At 38.9% G+C, this 14,255-nt stretch overlaps 1 protein-coding gene across 5 annotated transcripts in view; it reads left to right on the top strand.

The window, feature by feature from the left end:
- Positions 1-288: 288 nt before the first annotated feature.
- Positions 289-14,255, top strand: part of KLHL24 (kelch like family member 24) — a 43,862-nt gene continuing 29,895 nt past the window's right edge. For 2 of the 5 annotated variants that reach the window (XM_058556249.1, XM_058556244.1), the window contains exons 1-3: positions 289-402; positions 6,165-6,227; positions 12,118-13,098. In XM_058556249.1, the coding sequence (XP_058412232.1) occupies positions 12,179-13,098 (920 nt within the window). In that variant the 5' untranslated portion in view covers positions 289-402; positions 6,165-6,227; positions 12,118-12,178. Of the gene's footprint in view, positions 403-4,433; positions 4,567-6,164; positions 6,228-11,805; positions 11,925-12,117; positions 13,099-14,255 lie in introns of all 5 variants that reach the window. The other 3 variants (XM_058556246.1, XM_058556247.1, XM_058556248.1) reach the window with 3 other exon arrangements.

Genomic DNA, 14,255 nt, shown 5'->3' with positions numbered 1-14,255 from the left:
TATCTCTAAGCTCCTAATACGGATGCATTTCCTTAACCCGTCTCTACCTAAAACAAAGTGTTTCCGAATCCAGGCCTTGGATTGGGTCTCGTCACGCCCCACACACGACACCCGCCCTATAGTGGGAAACCCAAGTGGACCCGGCGATCCCACCCGGAGTGGGAACTACATCTCCCGAGGTGCCCCGAGGCGGGGGATGCGCACTCGGATTGGCCAGGGGTCGGTGACGCTCAGTGTTTTGGCCCAGACGGTCACATGTTTCCTTTGTTGTGAGCAGCGGCAGACTGGTGGCTCGAGGAGACGCCGGCGCTGGAGAGAGCGCTGCGCCGCTGGCCTCTAAGGGACCGCGGGGTCCGCCGCTGCTGCTCACTGCTGCTGGCCGCTTCCAGCCTTCACCGAGAGGTACCCGGGGATGACAGCACCGGGACCGGCCGAAAGGCGAGGAAATGGCCAGAGCTGGGGGCAGAGGGGCGGCCGAGATCACGACCACGGGGGTGTCTGCAGGAGGGAAGCCAGTGGCGGCCGGCCTCTCGGGGCCCGGCAAGGGGTCTGAGGAGAGATTGCGGCCGGGGCTGCAGGGCCCCTCTTTGGGGCGGGGGGTCTCCAGAGCTCCCCTGGGCGTCTTCAGCCTGGATTCAATAACTGTCTTGAAGGGAGGGCACCCCCGCCTCCTGGCACTACCGCCCCGGAACCGCGGCGCTGCCGGCGCGCCCCGCCGGGGGCGGCTTGGGAGGGGCCTGGCCGCCGGGGCTGGGGTGGCAGGTGCGGGGTCACCCCGCCGTCTCGGGAGCGGGAGCAGCTGGCGGACTGGGCTGGGGAGACGGGTCCCGCTTGTTGCCGATGGGTTTCGAACGGGACGCTGCTCTTTTTTAACCGAAGGAAGCACTGAAAATGCGAAGTTCTCAAATCAAACCTTGCGGTTTGGTGGCGGCGACCTTTGGTTCTGTCGGGGTGGACTGACCGGGTCAAGGTGGGTCCCGGGGCTACTGGCCAGAGAAGCCCATTAAAGCGATTGCGAAACGCGCTGGGCGCTGTCACCTGACCGTTACGCCCGCCCCCACCCCCCGCGAGCCTTTGTTTACCACGGATCGCGGCCGGGCCCGCGCCGGCAAGCCAGCCCTGGAGCGACCGTCCCCGGGGAGCCGGAGCGGGCGGGGGAGCGGGCGTTCCGCCGGCCGAGTACCCGCCTAACCTCCCCACATCCCTACCACTCCAGGACTCGGTTTCTTAATTTAGTTCCTAAGGTCCCCGCCCCCAAGGCTTGGGCTCTTCGGGCGAAGACTGTTAACGCGGCCGCGATTGGGCGCCTGCGGCGGCTTGCGGGCGGGACGACGGGGCGAGTTCCGAGCGTTTATTGGCGGGTGTCTTGTCGCTAGGTGGACGTGCCCAGGCAGTTCTTCCCCGCCCCTTTGAAGGTGATCTGGAGGACGCGCAGGAGCGCGCGCTCTCGCTTCTCGAGCAGCTGGGGACTGAGGGGAGCCTGCGGCGCGCGCTCCCGGGCCGGAGGACTCGCGCGGGGCCCAGCGGCCCGTCTGCCCTAGCCTGTGGGCAGTTCTCTTCCCCCAGCGACGGCGGCCGCGCCTGCCCTCGGGGGCCGGGAAATGAGCCCTGTTTAAGTGGAGTCGCGTATCTGTCGGGATGGTGGGAAGGAAGTCCTCACGCGAATTTGCTCTTCCCGGCTCTGTAAACAAAGCTTGAATAGCTAAATAAGGACCATAACGCCACATTTCAGGGTGCCCCGCAGCCACCCCCGAGGCAGTGACTATTCACAGTTAATTTTGTTGGATTTTAATGATTAATCACTTGCTCTCTTGAGCAGCTTTTTAAAAATCACGCCTTAGTATTGGCAGCTACAGTTTAGGTCGACCAGCTGAGGCTGATTTTTGTTAGACACGTAAAATAGATTTAAGATCTGCCTGTTGTCGACTAAAATGTGAAATTAGAATTCGACTTTTTAAAAAAAGATAGCTTGAGGATATCCTTCTAAAAGTTAAAGATTCTTCTGCCCCCAGTTTAGATGAGTTGTTTTCTGTGTTTGGGGGATTATGGTTCACTTTTTATGTGTTAATCCCCGTGGTAATTCAAAATTTGTGAGAGTGAATTGCAAATTTGTTGTTTTAAAACTGTAAGATAACAGTAATAAAATCTACTAGAACAACCGTTTTAACCATCGTGTGTTGAAGATGTGGTTTTCCTAATCTCATGAGTTAATAGGGTGCTTGGGTTTTATCAGATTTTCTTTTCATGTGAGTCTTTAGGAATTCACCCAAGACTAATGCGTTTCTGTAGGAGGTGGATTGGGCTCCCTGAGTGAAGCAGGAATTGAATGCGAACAGTTCTCATTACGCATTCTTAATATATTTTTAAAATTCAAATAGAGATGACTACACCAGTGGGAGCAGCTTCCGTAATCCCGAACTACCTCATCACTTGTGCATTGAGGGCATGTAACATATCTAAATAAGTACAAAGTGCACACCTCTAACCTTTTTGAAAAATAAAACCACCACTTAAAAGTGTGCTTTTCCGGACATAGCCTGTGACTTAGTCTCTCAACAGGAAGAAGAAATCACATTCTGAATTGGGGCTGACTATTACCTTTAATTTAAATTTTCCTGGCTTTTGTCGAAGTTGTTAGCATTGTTAAAGCATGCAATGTTAAAGCATTAACTTTTATGCTTTTTCAAAAAACTTTGTTTTAACTTCCTTGTTTTTCTGCCATTTCATTAAAACCCAAAGGTCAAGCCTGTGGACAATAAATACTGTTTATTAAATAAGTGACTGCAGTTATTTTTGTGTATACTTTTCTCTTACTAGAAATTTGGGACATCCTTTTTCAATAAGTATTTAGATATGGACTGTATAATGAAAAATGTAAATAAAATATTCTCAAGTATATGAATAATACATTTTGTATAATTCTATTTCTGTTGTTAACTGAAACAAAGGGTATGTGGCCACCTGACAGCTGTTGACATTTTAAAATCCTATTCTTTCTCCTGTTAAAAATACAATAGCTAAACTAACCTTTTAATTGAAGTGTTTGTCACTCTGTCTAAATTCAACACCCAAGGGCTATGATTTTTCAACATTTGTCACACCTTAAAGACTACTAAATTGATATTTTAGAGTTTAAAAGTGGTTTCTAAAAGTTATTTCTGTAATTAATTTGTCACCCCTAAGATAAATAGAAATCACTAAATTTTATATATGGGAGAAGTCATCTGAAATACTGGATGTCAAACTTTTTAAAGTGGGAGAGCACTGCAGATTTAATTAATTCCAATAAGAACCAAAAACAATTTTGCTAACAGAAAACGTAACTGTATTATATACTATAGGTCTTTCGTTTCTAAAGTAAAACAGTGCATTAAATACCTAAAAGAAACATGTTAGCGGGACAAAACCGAAAGACATTAAGTTTACATGTCAAATCTAGTGAGAAGCATGAGTAGGCTCAGTAAGGCAGCTTGATAGTAGATGTGATGTCTGATGATTAACGGTGTTTTTTTTCTTCTTTTGGGGGTTGGGGAATATTAATAGCCAAAAGTTTTAAGGCAAGGGAGAGAAACACTGAATGAACAAATATGATTTTTTTTGTTCTGTGATTTGGGAGAAGATAGTATTATTTTTTATAGAACCATATTGTTTAGTCTGACACATTGTTTAAGCACTCCTAAATTTTTCATCATCAGATACCTATTTCTCTTTGTCTTATTAATCATAGTCATAATGTATTGACCACTTGAGGTTCTAGTAAACAAGGGATAATCATTAGTTGCTATAATTCTAGGCAAACAAGTTTAAGATTTCAGTTGGTTTCTCATATCTTATGGTGGGTAAATATGTTCTTGGTGGTCCCATTAAGAAATTAGAAATGTTGAAAATAGCTTGAAGACTGGACTTGAAATATAACATTTATAAAACTTGGTTCAGGAACCACTGCTCCAAGAGTAAAGCTTTAAATTGAAAATTTAAGAGTGTAAATTTATAATTCTTAAAAAGTTGTCATTAAATAGAATGGTTCAAATAAATAAATTAGCTTTTGAGAAAATAGGGTGAAAATATCGAAATTCATAAAAACTGCTTGGTTATATGTGGTACCATGTTAAATATAATTTTCTAGTTATTTTGAAATAATGTTTCTGCTATGTTGTGGTGTTTTCTGGCTTTCCTTCTTTTAAGTTACTGTCTGTCTTTAAAGATAAACCTCTTCTGGTTAGTCTTTTTGTTGTCTCTGCTATGTGGTTCTTCACTCGAAATTCAATTTGAGAAAATGGGTTAGCGTAGAGCATAGCATGTTGCAAGTTGTAGGGACCATGTTAGTCAAAATGTTGTTGGTTTCCGTTGCTTTCTGGTATTGTGAGTCTTTATAAGCCCCTCATTAATCCATAGTGTCTTTAAGGCTGATAGTAACTTCTTTCTTTGTATAGGGTTTCTGCATTCTAAAGGAAAAATAAGCTTGATTGCAGTACAGCTACACTCTAGATCAATTCTGATATTATATATCTCCTTTGGACTTTGTACACTGACCTCCTCTGTCCCTTGCCCTTACCTATTAGGTTGGTAAGTATTACCTCAGAACCCTGCAGAAAATGCCCAGGTAAATTGCCTTGCCCTCCCACTCCTTAAAGTACAATTCTAGACCAGATCAGTCATGAGAGAATCTATTCAGTTTACACCTGTGCTTTCTGCTAGAAAAGCACCGAGAATTTGAATCTATTTTAGTCTCAGTCTTGGAGTTCTTGTGTGGTTCTAATCTTAGCCAATCCCACAGAGTCTAAAATTGGTTCTGAATCCAATATTTGCGACCCCAGTGCCAGATAGAGAGTGGGCTCTCTATAAATAATGTTTCTTGAATTGATATGAATTTCTCTGTGGACTTAGGATCTTACTGTCCATTGGGAAGAAACACTTACTTAGCTAGAATTAACATTTCCCTAATTTGACCAAGTTGAAATATTTTTTACCAAGGGTGCACACAAGTTAGACTGACAAGTAAGGAAACATGCAAGGTAACATTCAGCTCACAGTCATAGCATAATCAGGGTATAGAGATATGTGTTTGTGTATATATGTATAAAAAATCGGTAGTCCGTATCTTGGTTTTCAGGATCAACTTTTAAATTTGCCTAAACTTGTTAAGAATTTATGAGTTCTATTTATAGATATCTGGGCCAGAAACCAGAACCACTGTGTTTAAATACTATTCCTATTCTGTGCACAGTACAAGGTTCTCGTATTTTCTCTTAAGCATTCCTCTCCTCCCCTTGCACCAAAAAAAAAGGAATTGTGCTGAATTATTTGGTTTCTACAGGTACTAAGCCTATAAGTTTCAATAAAGCAGAAGAAATATGCATTTATATATTAAAAGATTAAAAAATAGGGGCCGGCCCGGTGACATAATGGTTAAGTTCTCGCGCTCCGCCTCGGCAGCCCTGGAGTTCAAAGGTTCAGATCCCAGGCGCTGACCTACACACTGCTTATTGAGCCAGGTTATGGCCGTGTCCCACATACAAAATAGAGGAAGATGGGCACAGATGTTAGCTCAGGGCCAATCTTCCTCACCAAAAAGAAAAGGTTAAAAAATAATTATTTGCTAACCTTGGAGATTTTATATGGATGATCTAGATAACTAAGGATTACAAAATGAAATTTTTTTCCTGAATTACCCAGAATACTTGAAATTTTCTCAGATTGATTCCATAGTTATATAATATATAGTGACTAAATTGTTTGCTTTTGGTAATATTGATAGACCAACTCAAGTACTTAATGCCCCCAAACTCAGATGAAATGTCAATTACCAGACACTCTTCAAATATCCAAGGCAGAATTTTCTCATCTCAATGCCACCAATAGCTTGCTGTTGACACGAATATTTGTTTACTCATCTTTCACTCAAGAAACCTTATTTCAGGATAAAATTGTCAAGTAAGGAAGTTGATAAATAAGGAAACTAATTTGTATGTATGTAAAATAGCATAAAATTATTAATTTGCTTTGAGGAATTGTTATTCTCATTGTTTTCTATGCAAAAGTAAACTTCCAGTCAGAAACTGATATCTACTAAAAACTTTTTTCAACATATTAATAAATAATGCCAGCTGTACATGAAGTGATTCATATCTGATTTATATGTCACTGTTCTCCATTTATTTTAGGTGTGGAAATTAAAACAACACAGATATTTTGACTGTGGCTTTGATCAAGCAAATGCTAAAAAGGTATTTTATTTATAATATTTATAAACTATCTAAACATTGTTATTAGAGAATCTAAACCATTTTCCTTTCTTTAACTAGGAGACACTTAGGACAACCAGAGTCACAGGGAACAGTTCTATCCTCAAGATCATAAAGGAAGGGAGTATCACAGTCATTTCCATTACTAAATAAACTACCCACTCCTTTCTATTCCTTCCTGATATCCTCAGTCCCTCTTCTACATTTTTTTCCAATCTTAAAGACAATAAAATAAGTTCTTTCTACTCATTTTTCTGGGACATAGGCCAAAAACATGTAATTTTAAATCTACTTAGCAATCAGAAAATAGTTCTACAACAATTATCAGTTCTGCAGTTGGAAATAAACCCTCCATACCCTAACCAGAAGAATCTTTCCATTAAGAAAAGTCTTCCTTTCAAGTGAGAGTGTAGCTCCAGGAATAAAGCTCCTGAAGAAATGAGGGGAAAAAAGAAAGGGATACTAGCTTTTCTGGACAAATAATGTGACTTTGGCAGTCAATCATTGACGTGACAGTCTGATCACCCTTGCATCCACTCACTTATCTAGATACAATTTTCAGTCATTGTATTTCTTTGGAACAAACACTTTCCTCTTGTTTTGTCCAGAGATGCCTACTTAGTTGCTTACATTTTTCTGATGGAAATAATGATGCTTTGATATTTGCTAAATTTTTAGGAGAATTCAATCTGTAATTTCATTTTGTTTGCTTGATTGTGTATGAGTTCATTTATGATAAATCTTGAACCTATATTAGATACTGTACTTTGAGGTATGATTAAACTTCTCTTTACATTTTTAACCATTACTAGTTAAAATAAAAATACTTTATTTGTGTAAAATGGGAAAACAGACTAGTAAATTACATCTGGAAGCCCAAAAGTTACACTTTGAAATGCATCTCAAGTTTCTAAGACCGTCCTGTGGAAATCATTTACCCTGTCATCAATAGGAAGAGTTTCTATTTCATGCTGTTGTGGAGACTGGTAATGGGAGACTTCTCAGAAAGTCCAGAGAAAGTGAGGGTGTCCAAAAAGCCAGGCCAAAGCTACTTGGAAGGAAACAATCCCAATCTATGAGATAGTCTCTCTTACATACAAAGCAGTAGACAAGTATCTTGTTGTTGTTGAATGCTTTTTTTTTTTTTTTTTTAATTTATTTTCCCCCAAAGCCCCAGCAGATAGTTGTATGTCATAGTTGCACATCCTTCTAGTTGCTGTATGTGGGACGCGGCCTCAGCATGGCCGGAGAAGCAGTGCATCGGTGCGCGCCCGGGATCCGAACCCGGGCCGCCAGCAGCGGAGCGTGCGCGCTTAACCGCTAAGCCACCGGGCTGGCCCTGAATGCTTTGTAATAGAAGGTGATTGTATAGCTGTTCTAATCCAGGATTTTCAGTTTTACATTGGGTAAAAGCAGTGGAAGACCTTGTCAGCCAGCAGTCAAGGAACGTGCTATGAGAATAAGGGGCAGAAAATAGCGTAAAAAGACAGACTCTTAACTCCTATAAAATTTTAATCAGCCTTATATTAGTACTTAACTCACTTGGTATGCTATCTCCAAATTTATCAGATACAGATACAGTAACATACCAGACAACAAATATCAGATACAGTAAGATTATTAGATACAGAAAGCAAAGTAAATTTTCATTTATGTTTTCCAACTTATCCCTTTTAGCCAAAAAGGGAAATTCTTAGTTCTTGCGGTATGTTATTTTGTTTCGCATTCTGAACGCATTTTCATTTGAGAAAACAAAAATGACTGGAGGCAGAAGGCTTAAGATTTTTGTTGTTGTTAAGGCCAATAATTGTATCACTGGTCAAAAACAATAGATTGTGTGAATTTTTTGAAGCTGAAATGCAATAAGAATTTAAATTAAATAAGCTGATTTTAAGAATAAGTTCTTGATTTGGGAAGCTGACTCATGACTAATTCAACCATAATTTGATTTTAGATTAATAAAGCATTAAGGTTAAAATATGAGTTATATTCCATATCAACACAGTTTATGTTTGTCATAATTGAATGTTTATCACTTGTGATATTACATACTTGGAACTTTTTACAGTTTCAACAACAAAAAGTTGACATTCAGACAAAGTAGTGATCTCTCTTCTCTGTGGGATAAGTTTCTATGCTTCAAATTAAAAGCATGTTTGAGATTTGTGCTACTGCCCATGTATGGGAGCTTGGAATTTGGAAGTGTTTTTATGCCTTATGAATTAATTTTTAAATTTTAACCTGTATATATGTGCTTGTGCTCGTGGACATGCACACACATGCATGGACAGATATAACCCAGGAAGTGGGATGACCTACAGTGAGGCAAACATGAACTCTCTAAGCAATCAGGAAAATCTTAAAAGAGATGAGAGGAAACCCCTCCTTTTTTTTTGGTTAGTGATAATTTTAAAACTAATAATAAAATATTTTAAACTCAGCAGTAATATTATTTATTTAGGTATTAAAATTAACAAAATGAAATGAAGCTGTTATTTGTTCTCAGGCAAATCTGTTACCTAAAACCTCCAAAGTATAATTAGATCACAGTTCAAAATCCGGGTTACTTAGGCCATAACATATGTGTAGACAAATATTCCCTCAAATTTAAGAGAAACTAATTTTACTGACTAAATATCAGGTAGTTACTTTGTTGACATTGCTCCAAAAACCAGCCATTCATAAGCATTCTCTTGAGTTTATTTTAACTTTTGTGTGTTCACTTAAACAGGCCTTCTACCTGAGCTTCCGTTGCCATAACTGTTTCATTACGTTACAAACCTTTGTTACACATTTAGAAAATAAATTGCGTGTATATTTGTATACTTGGAATTTTCTGTTGTTTTTTTTAAACTTAGAAGTAAGGGTAAAATTTATCCTTGTCAGTCTGTCATATACTTCGTAAATAGTTCCTACCTATTTAGAAAAATCTATCTTAATCTTATACAAAGTCCTAAGCCTGTAAACCAACTTTTTTGTTAATTATAGTACCAACCTCATAAGGTCGTTGTGAGGATTAAATTAAATAATCCCTATGAAGAGTTTAGGAAGTGCCAGGTACATGGTAATCGTTAAAAAAAGATTAGTGGCGGTGGTGTTCTGTTTTGTTTCTTACTGTTTTTTTCCTTAATATAAGGAAATAAAGCCTCCATGGTTTCATAAAATTAGTTGATACACAGACAGTACACAAATTTGGCGCTTAATAGTTCCTTAAGCTTTATCTGGTAGATTTCCAAGAACTTCCTCATTTTTTTGCCAGGATTCTTAGAGGGAACCAAAATGACCCTTTTTCGGTCATATTAGGATTTTAAAAATCACAGTCCACATGCCCACAGCAGGGATTTCCCCATCAGCATACTGCCTCTGAAGCCCTACCTAGTGATCCCAGGTGAAAATAGTATTTGTTTTATTTGAGTCTTTATTCCATTTGACTGATAAAATTGCTTGAATTTTTTCTGACTTTACCTGCAAAATTGGGAGATGGAGAGACGAATGGAAGAGAAAAGATTCTGTACAAAATGCAAGCATTTAGGTGTCCTTCAGGTGTTGTTACAGCCAGGTACTTTTCCCTAAGTACTTAGAATAGCCTGGTGTACATCTGCCCAGGGAAAATCCTATCACCTAGACTTCAGGAAGATTAAGTGCTAATTTATATGAAGGGGTAAAAAACATTTAATAGAAGTTTAAGTGGGAACTATGCTGCCTATACCAATGTGGCATCCTATTGCCTGTGTTACCTTATATTGTTATTTATCTTTTTGTGAATATGCTTTGTCTCAGCTACATTTTTTAAGAAAACCCTCAACAGCAATATCTTACACTATAAACCGTAGGCCTAGCACAGTATCTTGACAATAGTAGGCACGCGGTAAGTATTTGTTGATGATGATAATGATGGAAGTAACAAAATTAAGTAAACTCAGGGAATTGATGAAAGTTGGAAGGATTAGAACTAGGATGTCTGGGTCTTGAGGGTGACTGAGAAAAGAGGACAAAGATAAGAATGAATAAGAATATGAAAAAGAGGAGATATATATATAATAGAATGAGTTGCTTCTTGATTTTGATATTTCGTATTTTCTTGCCCATTATGTCACATAAGGACTTAAAAAACGGGATACAATTTAATATTTGATAGAGTATACAAAATACAGTCTTAAATTGAGATTATTAACTCTCAAATCTCAATTTTATTTGTGGCTTGTGAATGTAGGATGGCATCCCATTTTGGGGGTTATCTCTGATGTTTTTAAGCCACCTTCTTGAGGCTGCCATAGTTAGGTCTGGATGTCTGACTGCTGGAATATTTCAGGAAGAAGCTGGGACCTTTAGAAGGGATTGTGTATGAGATTCTGAAGGCATAGGAATAGTTAAGAGTTACTCTGAGTGCTCTTAAGCCAGTTTCATTTGGAGTCACATATCAACTTAGAGAAATGTGAAAAGAGAGTAGGAGTAGAAGAACCATCTTAAAAATGAAAATTTCAGAGAATTGATAGCTATAGCCCAGTGCCTCAGTCCATTAGTTACCTATTCATAGTCATTCCTGAGGGAGATGTGGGGGTGTTTCTTATTAGCAGAAGTGAGCAGGGCATAGATAATATGCATTTTAAAAATCTAAAAACAGAGTACTACATATTTATGGTAGAAATTTTGGGGCAAATGCAGAAAAACGGAAGATAAATAAATCACAACATTTTGGCATATGTGCCTTCTTTTTTCTATCCCTAAATGCACTGATACATAATTTTTTTCTATTTTCTTAGCATATGTTTTGTGATCTGCTTTTCACTTACTATCTGGTTAATACTTCCCCATGTCATTAAATAGTCTACATAATTTTTTAATGGCTGCCTAGACTGTGTTCCATCCTTAAGATGTAGTGTGGCTTAACTAATCCCCTGTTATAGGGTATTTAGGTTATTTTAAGTATGTTCTTGGTCTTCTAGTGGTTAAGATTCAGTGTTCTCACCACTGTGGCCGGGTTCCTTTCCCAGTCAGGGAACCACACCACTCGTCTGTCGGTTGTCACACTGTGGCAGCTGCATGTTGCTGTGATGCTGAAAGCTATGCCACTGGTATTTCAAATACCAGCAGGGTCACCTATGGTGGACAGGTTTCAGTGGAGCTTCCAGACTAAGACAGACTAGGAAGAAGGACCTGCCCATCCACTTCCAAAATAATTGGCCATAAAATCCTATGAATAGCAGCAGTGCATTGTCTGATGTAGTGCCAGAAGGTAAGATGATGGCACAAAAAGACCAGACGGGGTTCCGCTCTGCTGTACACAGGGTCACTAGGAGTCAGAATTGACTCCACTGGCACTAACAACAACAAAAAAGTATTTTCTATTAATACAGGATTGAACATCTCTGTAGATAAATCTTTCCACATATTCCTCATTATTTCCTTAGGATAGATTGCTAGAAAGAGCCTTGCTGGTCAAACAATACATGTATTTTTAAACACTACTGATATAGCTGAATTCCTCTCTAACAACACCATATTAAGGTAATAAACATTTATATTAGGATTCTGAGTGTAGTCAAATTTTGTCTTACAGCATTCTGACAACGCTACAGTCAGATGAAACCCAGCTGTGTAAAAGGGGAGACAGAGGTTATTAGTAATTCACAAAGTTCGTAGTACCATTTCAGCTGGGGGGGCTTAAGGAGTACTATTGTAAGTTACCCCTAATCTTCTAATTATGCAAATGCAAATTGTTATTTATCAATTTTTATTAAAATGAAATACTGCTCTATACTCTGTTGATTATGTGATTTTGTTGTCATTTACATCAAATGAAATTATGTAATTTAAATATTGAATTTTTTACATATTAAAATGTTTTCTTTTCCTTTTTTTTGACTTTTAGCCACATAAAGAAGATCCTTAACAGTAATTTCTCAACAATTATATAGTCAACTGATGTAACAATGGTACTAATATTGGGACGAAGACTAAACAGAGAGGATCTCGGGGTGCGTGATTCCCCAGCAACTAAGCGTAAAGTTTTTGAAATGGACCCTAAATCTCTGACAGGCCGTGAGTTTTTTGACTTCTCTTCAGGATCATCCCATGCTGAAAACATACTCCAGATATTTAATGAATTCCGAGATAGCCGCTTATTCACAGATGTTATCATTTGTGTGGAAGGAAAAGAATTTCCTTGCCATAGAGCTGTTCTCTCAGCCTGTAGTAGCTACTTCAGAGCTATGTTTTGTAATGACCACAAGGAAAGCCGAGAAATGTTGGTTGAAATCAATGGTATTTTAGCTGAAGCTATGGAATGTTTTCTGCAGTATGTTTATACTGGAAAGGTGAAGATCACCACAGAGAATGTACAATATCTCTTTGAAACATCAAGCCTCTTTCAGATTAGTGTTCTCCGTGATGCATGTGCGAAGTTCTTGGAGGAGCAACTTGATCCTTGTAATTGCTTGGGAATCCAGCGCTTTGCGGATACCCATTCACTCAAAACACTCTTCACAAAATGCAAGAATTTTGCATTACAGACTTTTGAGGATGTGTCCCAGCATGAAGAATTTCTTGAGCTTGACAAAGATGAACTTATTGATTATATTTGTAGTGATGAACTTGTTATTGGTAAAGAGGAGATGGTTTTTGAAGCCGTCATGCGTTGGGTCTATCGTGCTGTTGATCTGAGAAGACCGCTGTTACATGAGCTCCTGACACATGTGAGACTCCCTCTGTTGCATCCCAACTACTTCGTTCAAACAGTTGAGGTGGACCAATTGATTCAGAATTCTCCTGAGTGTTACCAGTTGCTGCATGAAGCAAGACGGTACCACATACTTGGGAATGAAATGATGTCCCCAAGGACTAGGCCACGAAGGTGAGAAAACGGTTTACAAGTTAACTACAATATAGGTAACAAAAGATTTTGTTTTTAAAATATTTTTAAACCTCTCAAATGTAATCTCAGTGTAGTCATTTATATGTATTGTCTACATGTGGCTTTATCTAATTTAAGATTTGTTTTGGATTATGTAAATTGTTAGAACGTCTCTCCCAGGGAAGACGAGATTCAACAATAGCATTTTTTGTTATTGTTCTGAGCTATCAGAGAGTGTTTGTTACAAAGAGTCTCTGCAACTGTGCATGTCTCAACATATTTCTGCTAATTTCTTATAACCTGTGTTGGGTCCCAAAGTATTTCACTTTTCTTTTTTTTTTTTTTTTAATAATTTTATTTATTTATTTTTCCCCCAAAGCCCCAGTAGACAGTTGTGTGTCATAGTTGCACATCCTTCTAGTTGCTGTATGTGGGACGCAGCCTCAGCATGGCCGGAGAAGCAGTGCGTCGGTGCGCCCCCGGGATCCGAACCCGGGCCGCCAGCAGCGGAGGGCGTGCACTTAACCGCTAAGCCACGGGGCCGGCCCACTCCACTTTTCTTTCCAGAAGGTGTTTGGATATAAAATAGCTAGACTTTGGTAGACTCTCTTGGACTGCCTCTATTTTTAAAAAAAAACAATTTGCACATTCACATTCTAAGCTTTTTCACAACAGACAACATGAACTATAGAGGTGAAGTAAGTAAGCTGGTATACATTGAGTGGATTCGCAGATGTAAAACCCAGGCCTCAGATCTTTTCTCATTGCCACAGTTACTATATTTAATGTCAATCTCAATTTTTAAATTTTTTTCTGATTATAAAAATCACATCATCATCATAGAGAATTTGAAAAATTTATGTTTAGGGGTAGGAATGCAGTTAAGTACTGTACTATATTTTTATCTTCTTACAATGGGTTAGTTCTGTAAAATACCCATAGATTTTAACTCATAAACTATAGAAAAATAATCTCCATGGCTTAATAATAGAAGGAATAATAGTAAATATACTTTCCTGTGAATAAGCAAGAAATGGCTATTTTGAGAAATATTACAGTAAAGAATCTTAAATATTTTTTTAACAAAGCTAATGTTAGAGTTTTTTTATTGTGGTAAAAAACACATAATATAAAATTTACCATCTTAACCATATTTA

Source organism: Diceros bicornis, chromosome 15 (genome assembly GCF_020826845.1).
Source record: "Diceros bicornis minor isolate mBicDic1 chromosome 15, mDicBic1.mat.cur, whole genome shotgun sequence".
NCBI lineage: Eukaryota > Metazoa > Chordata > Mammalia > Perissodactyla > Rhinocerotidae > Diceros > Diceros bicornis.
Note: the sequence above shows the minus strand (reverse complement) of the source record. Positions and strands in the feature narration are given on the sequence as shown.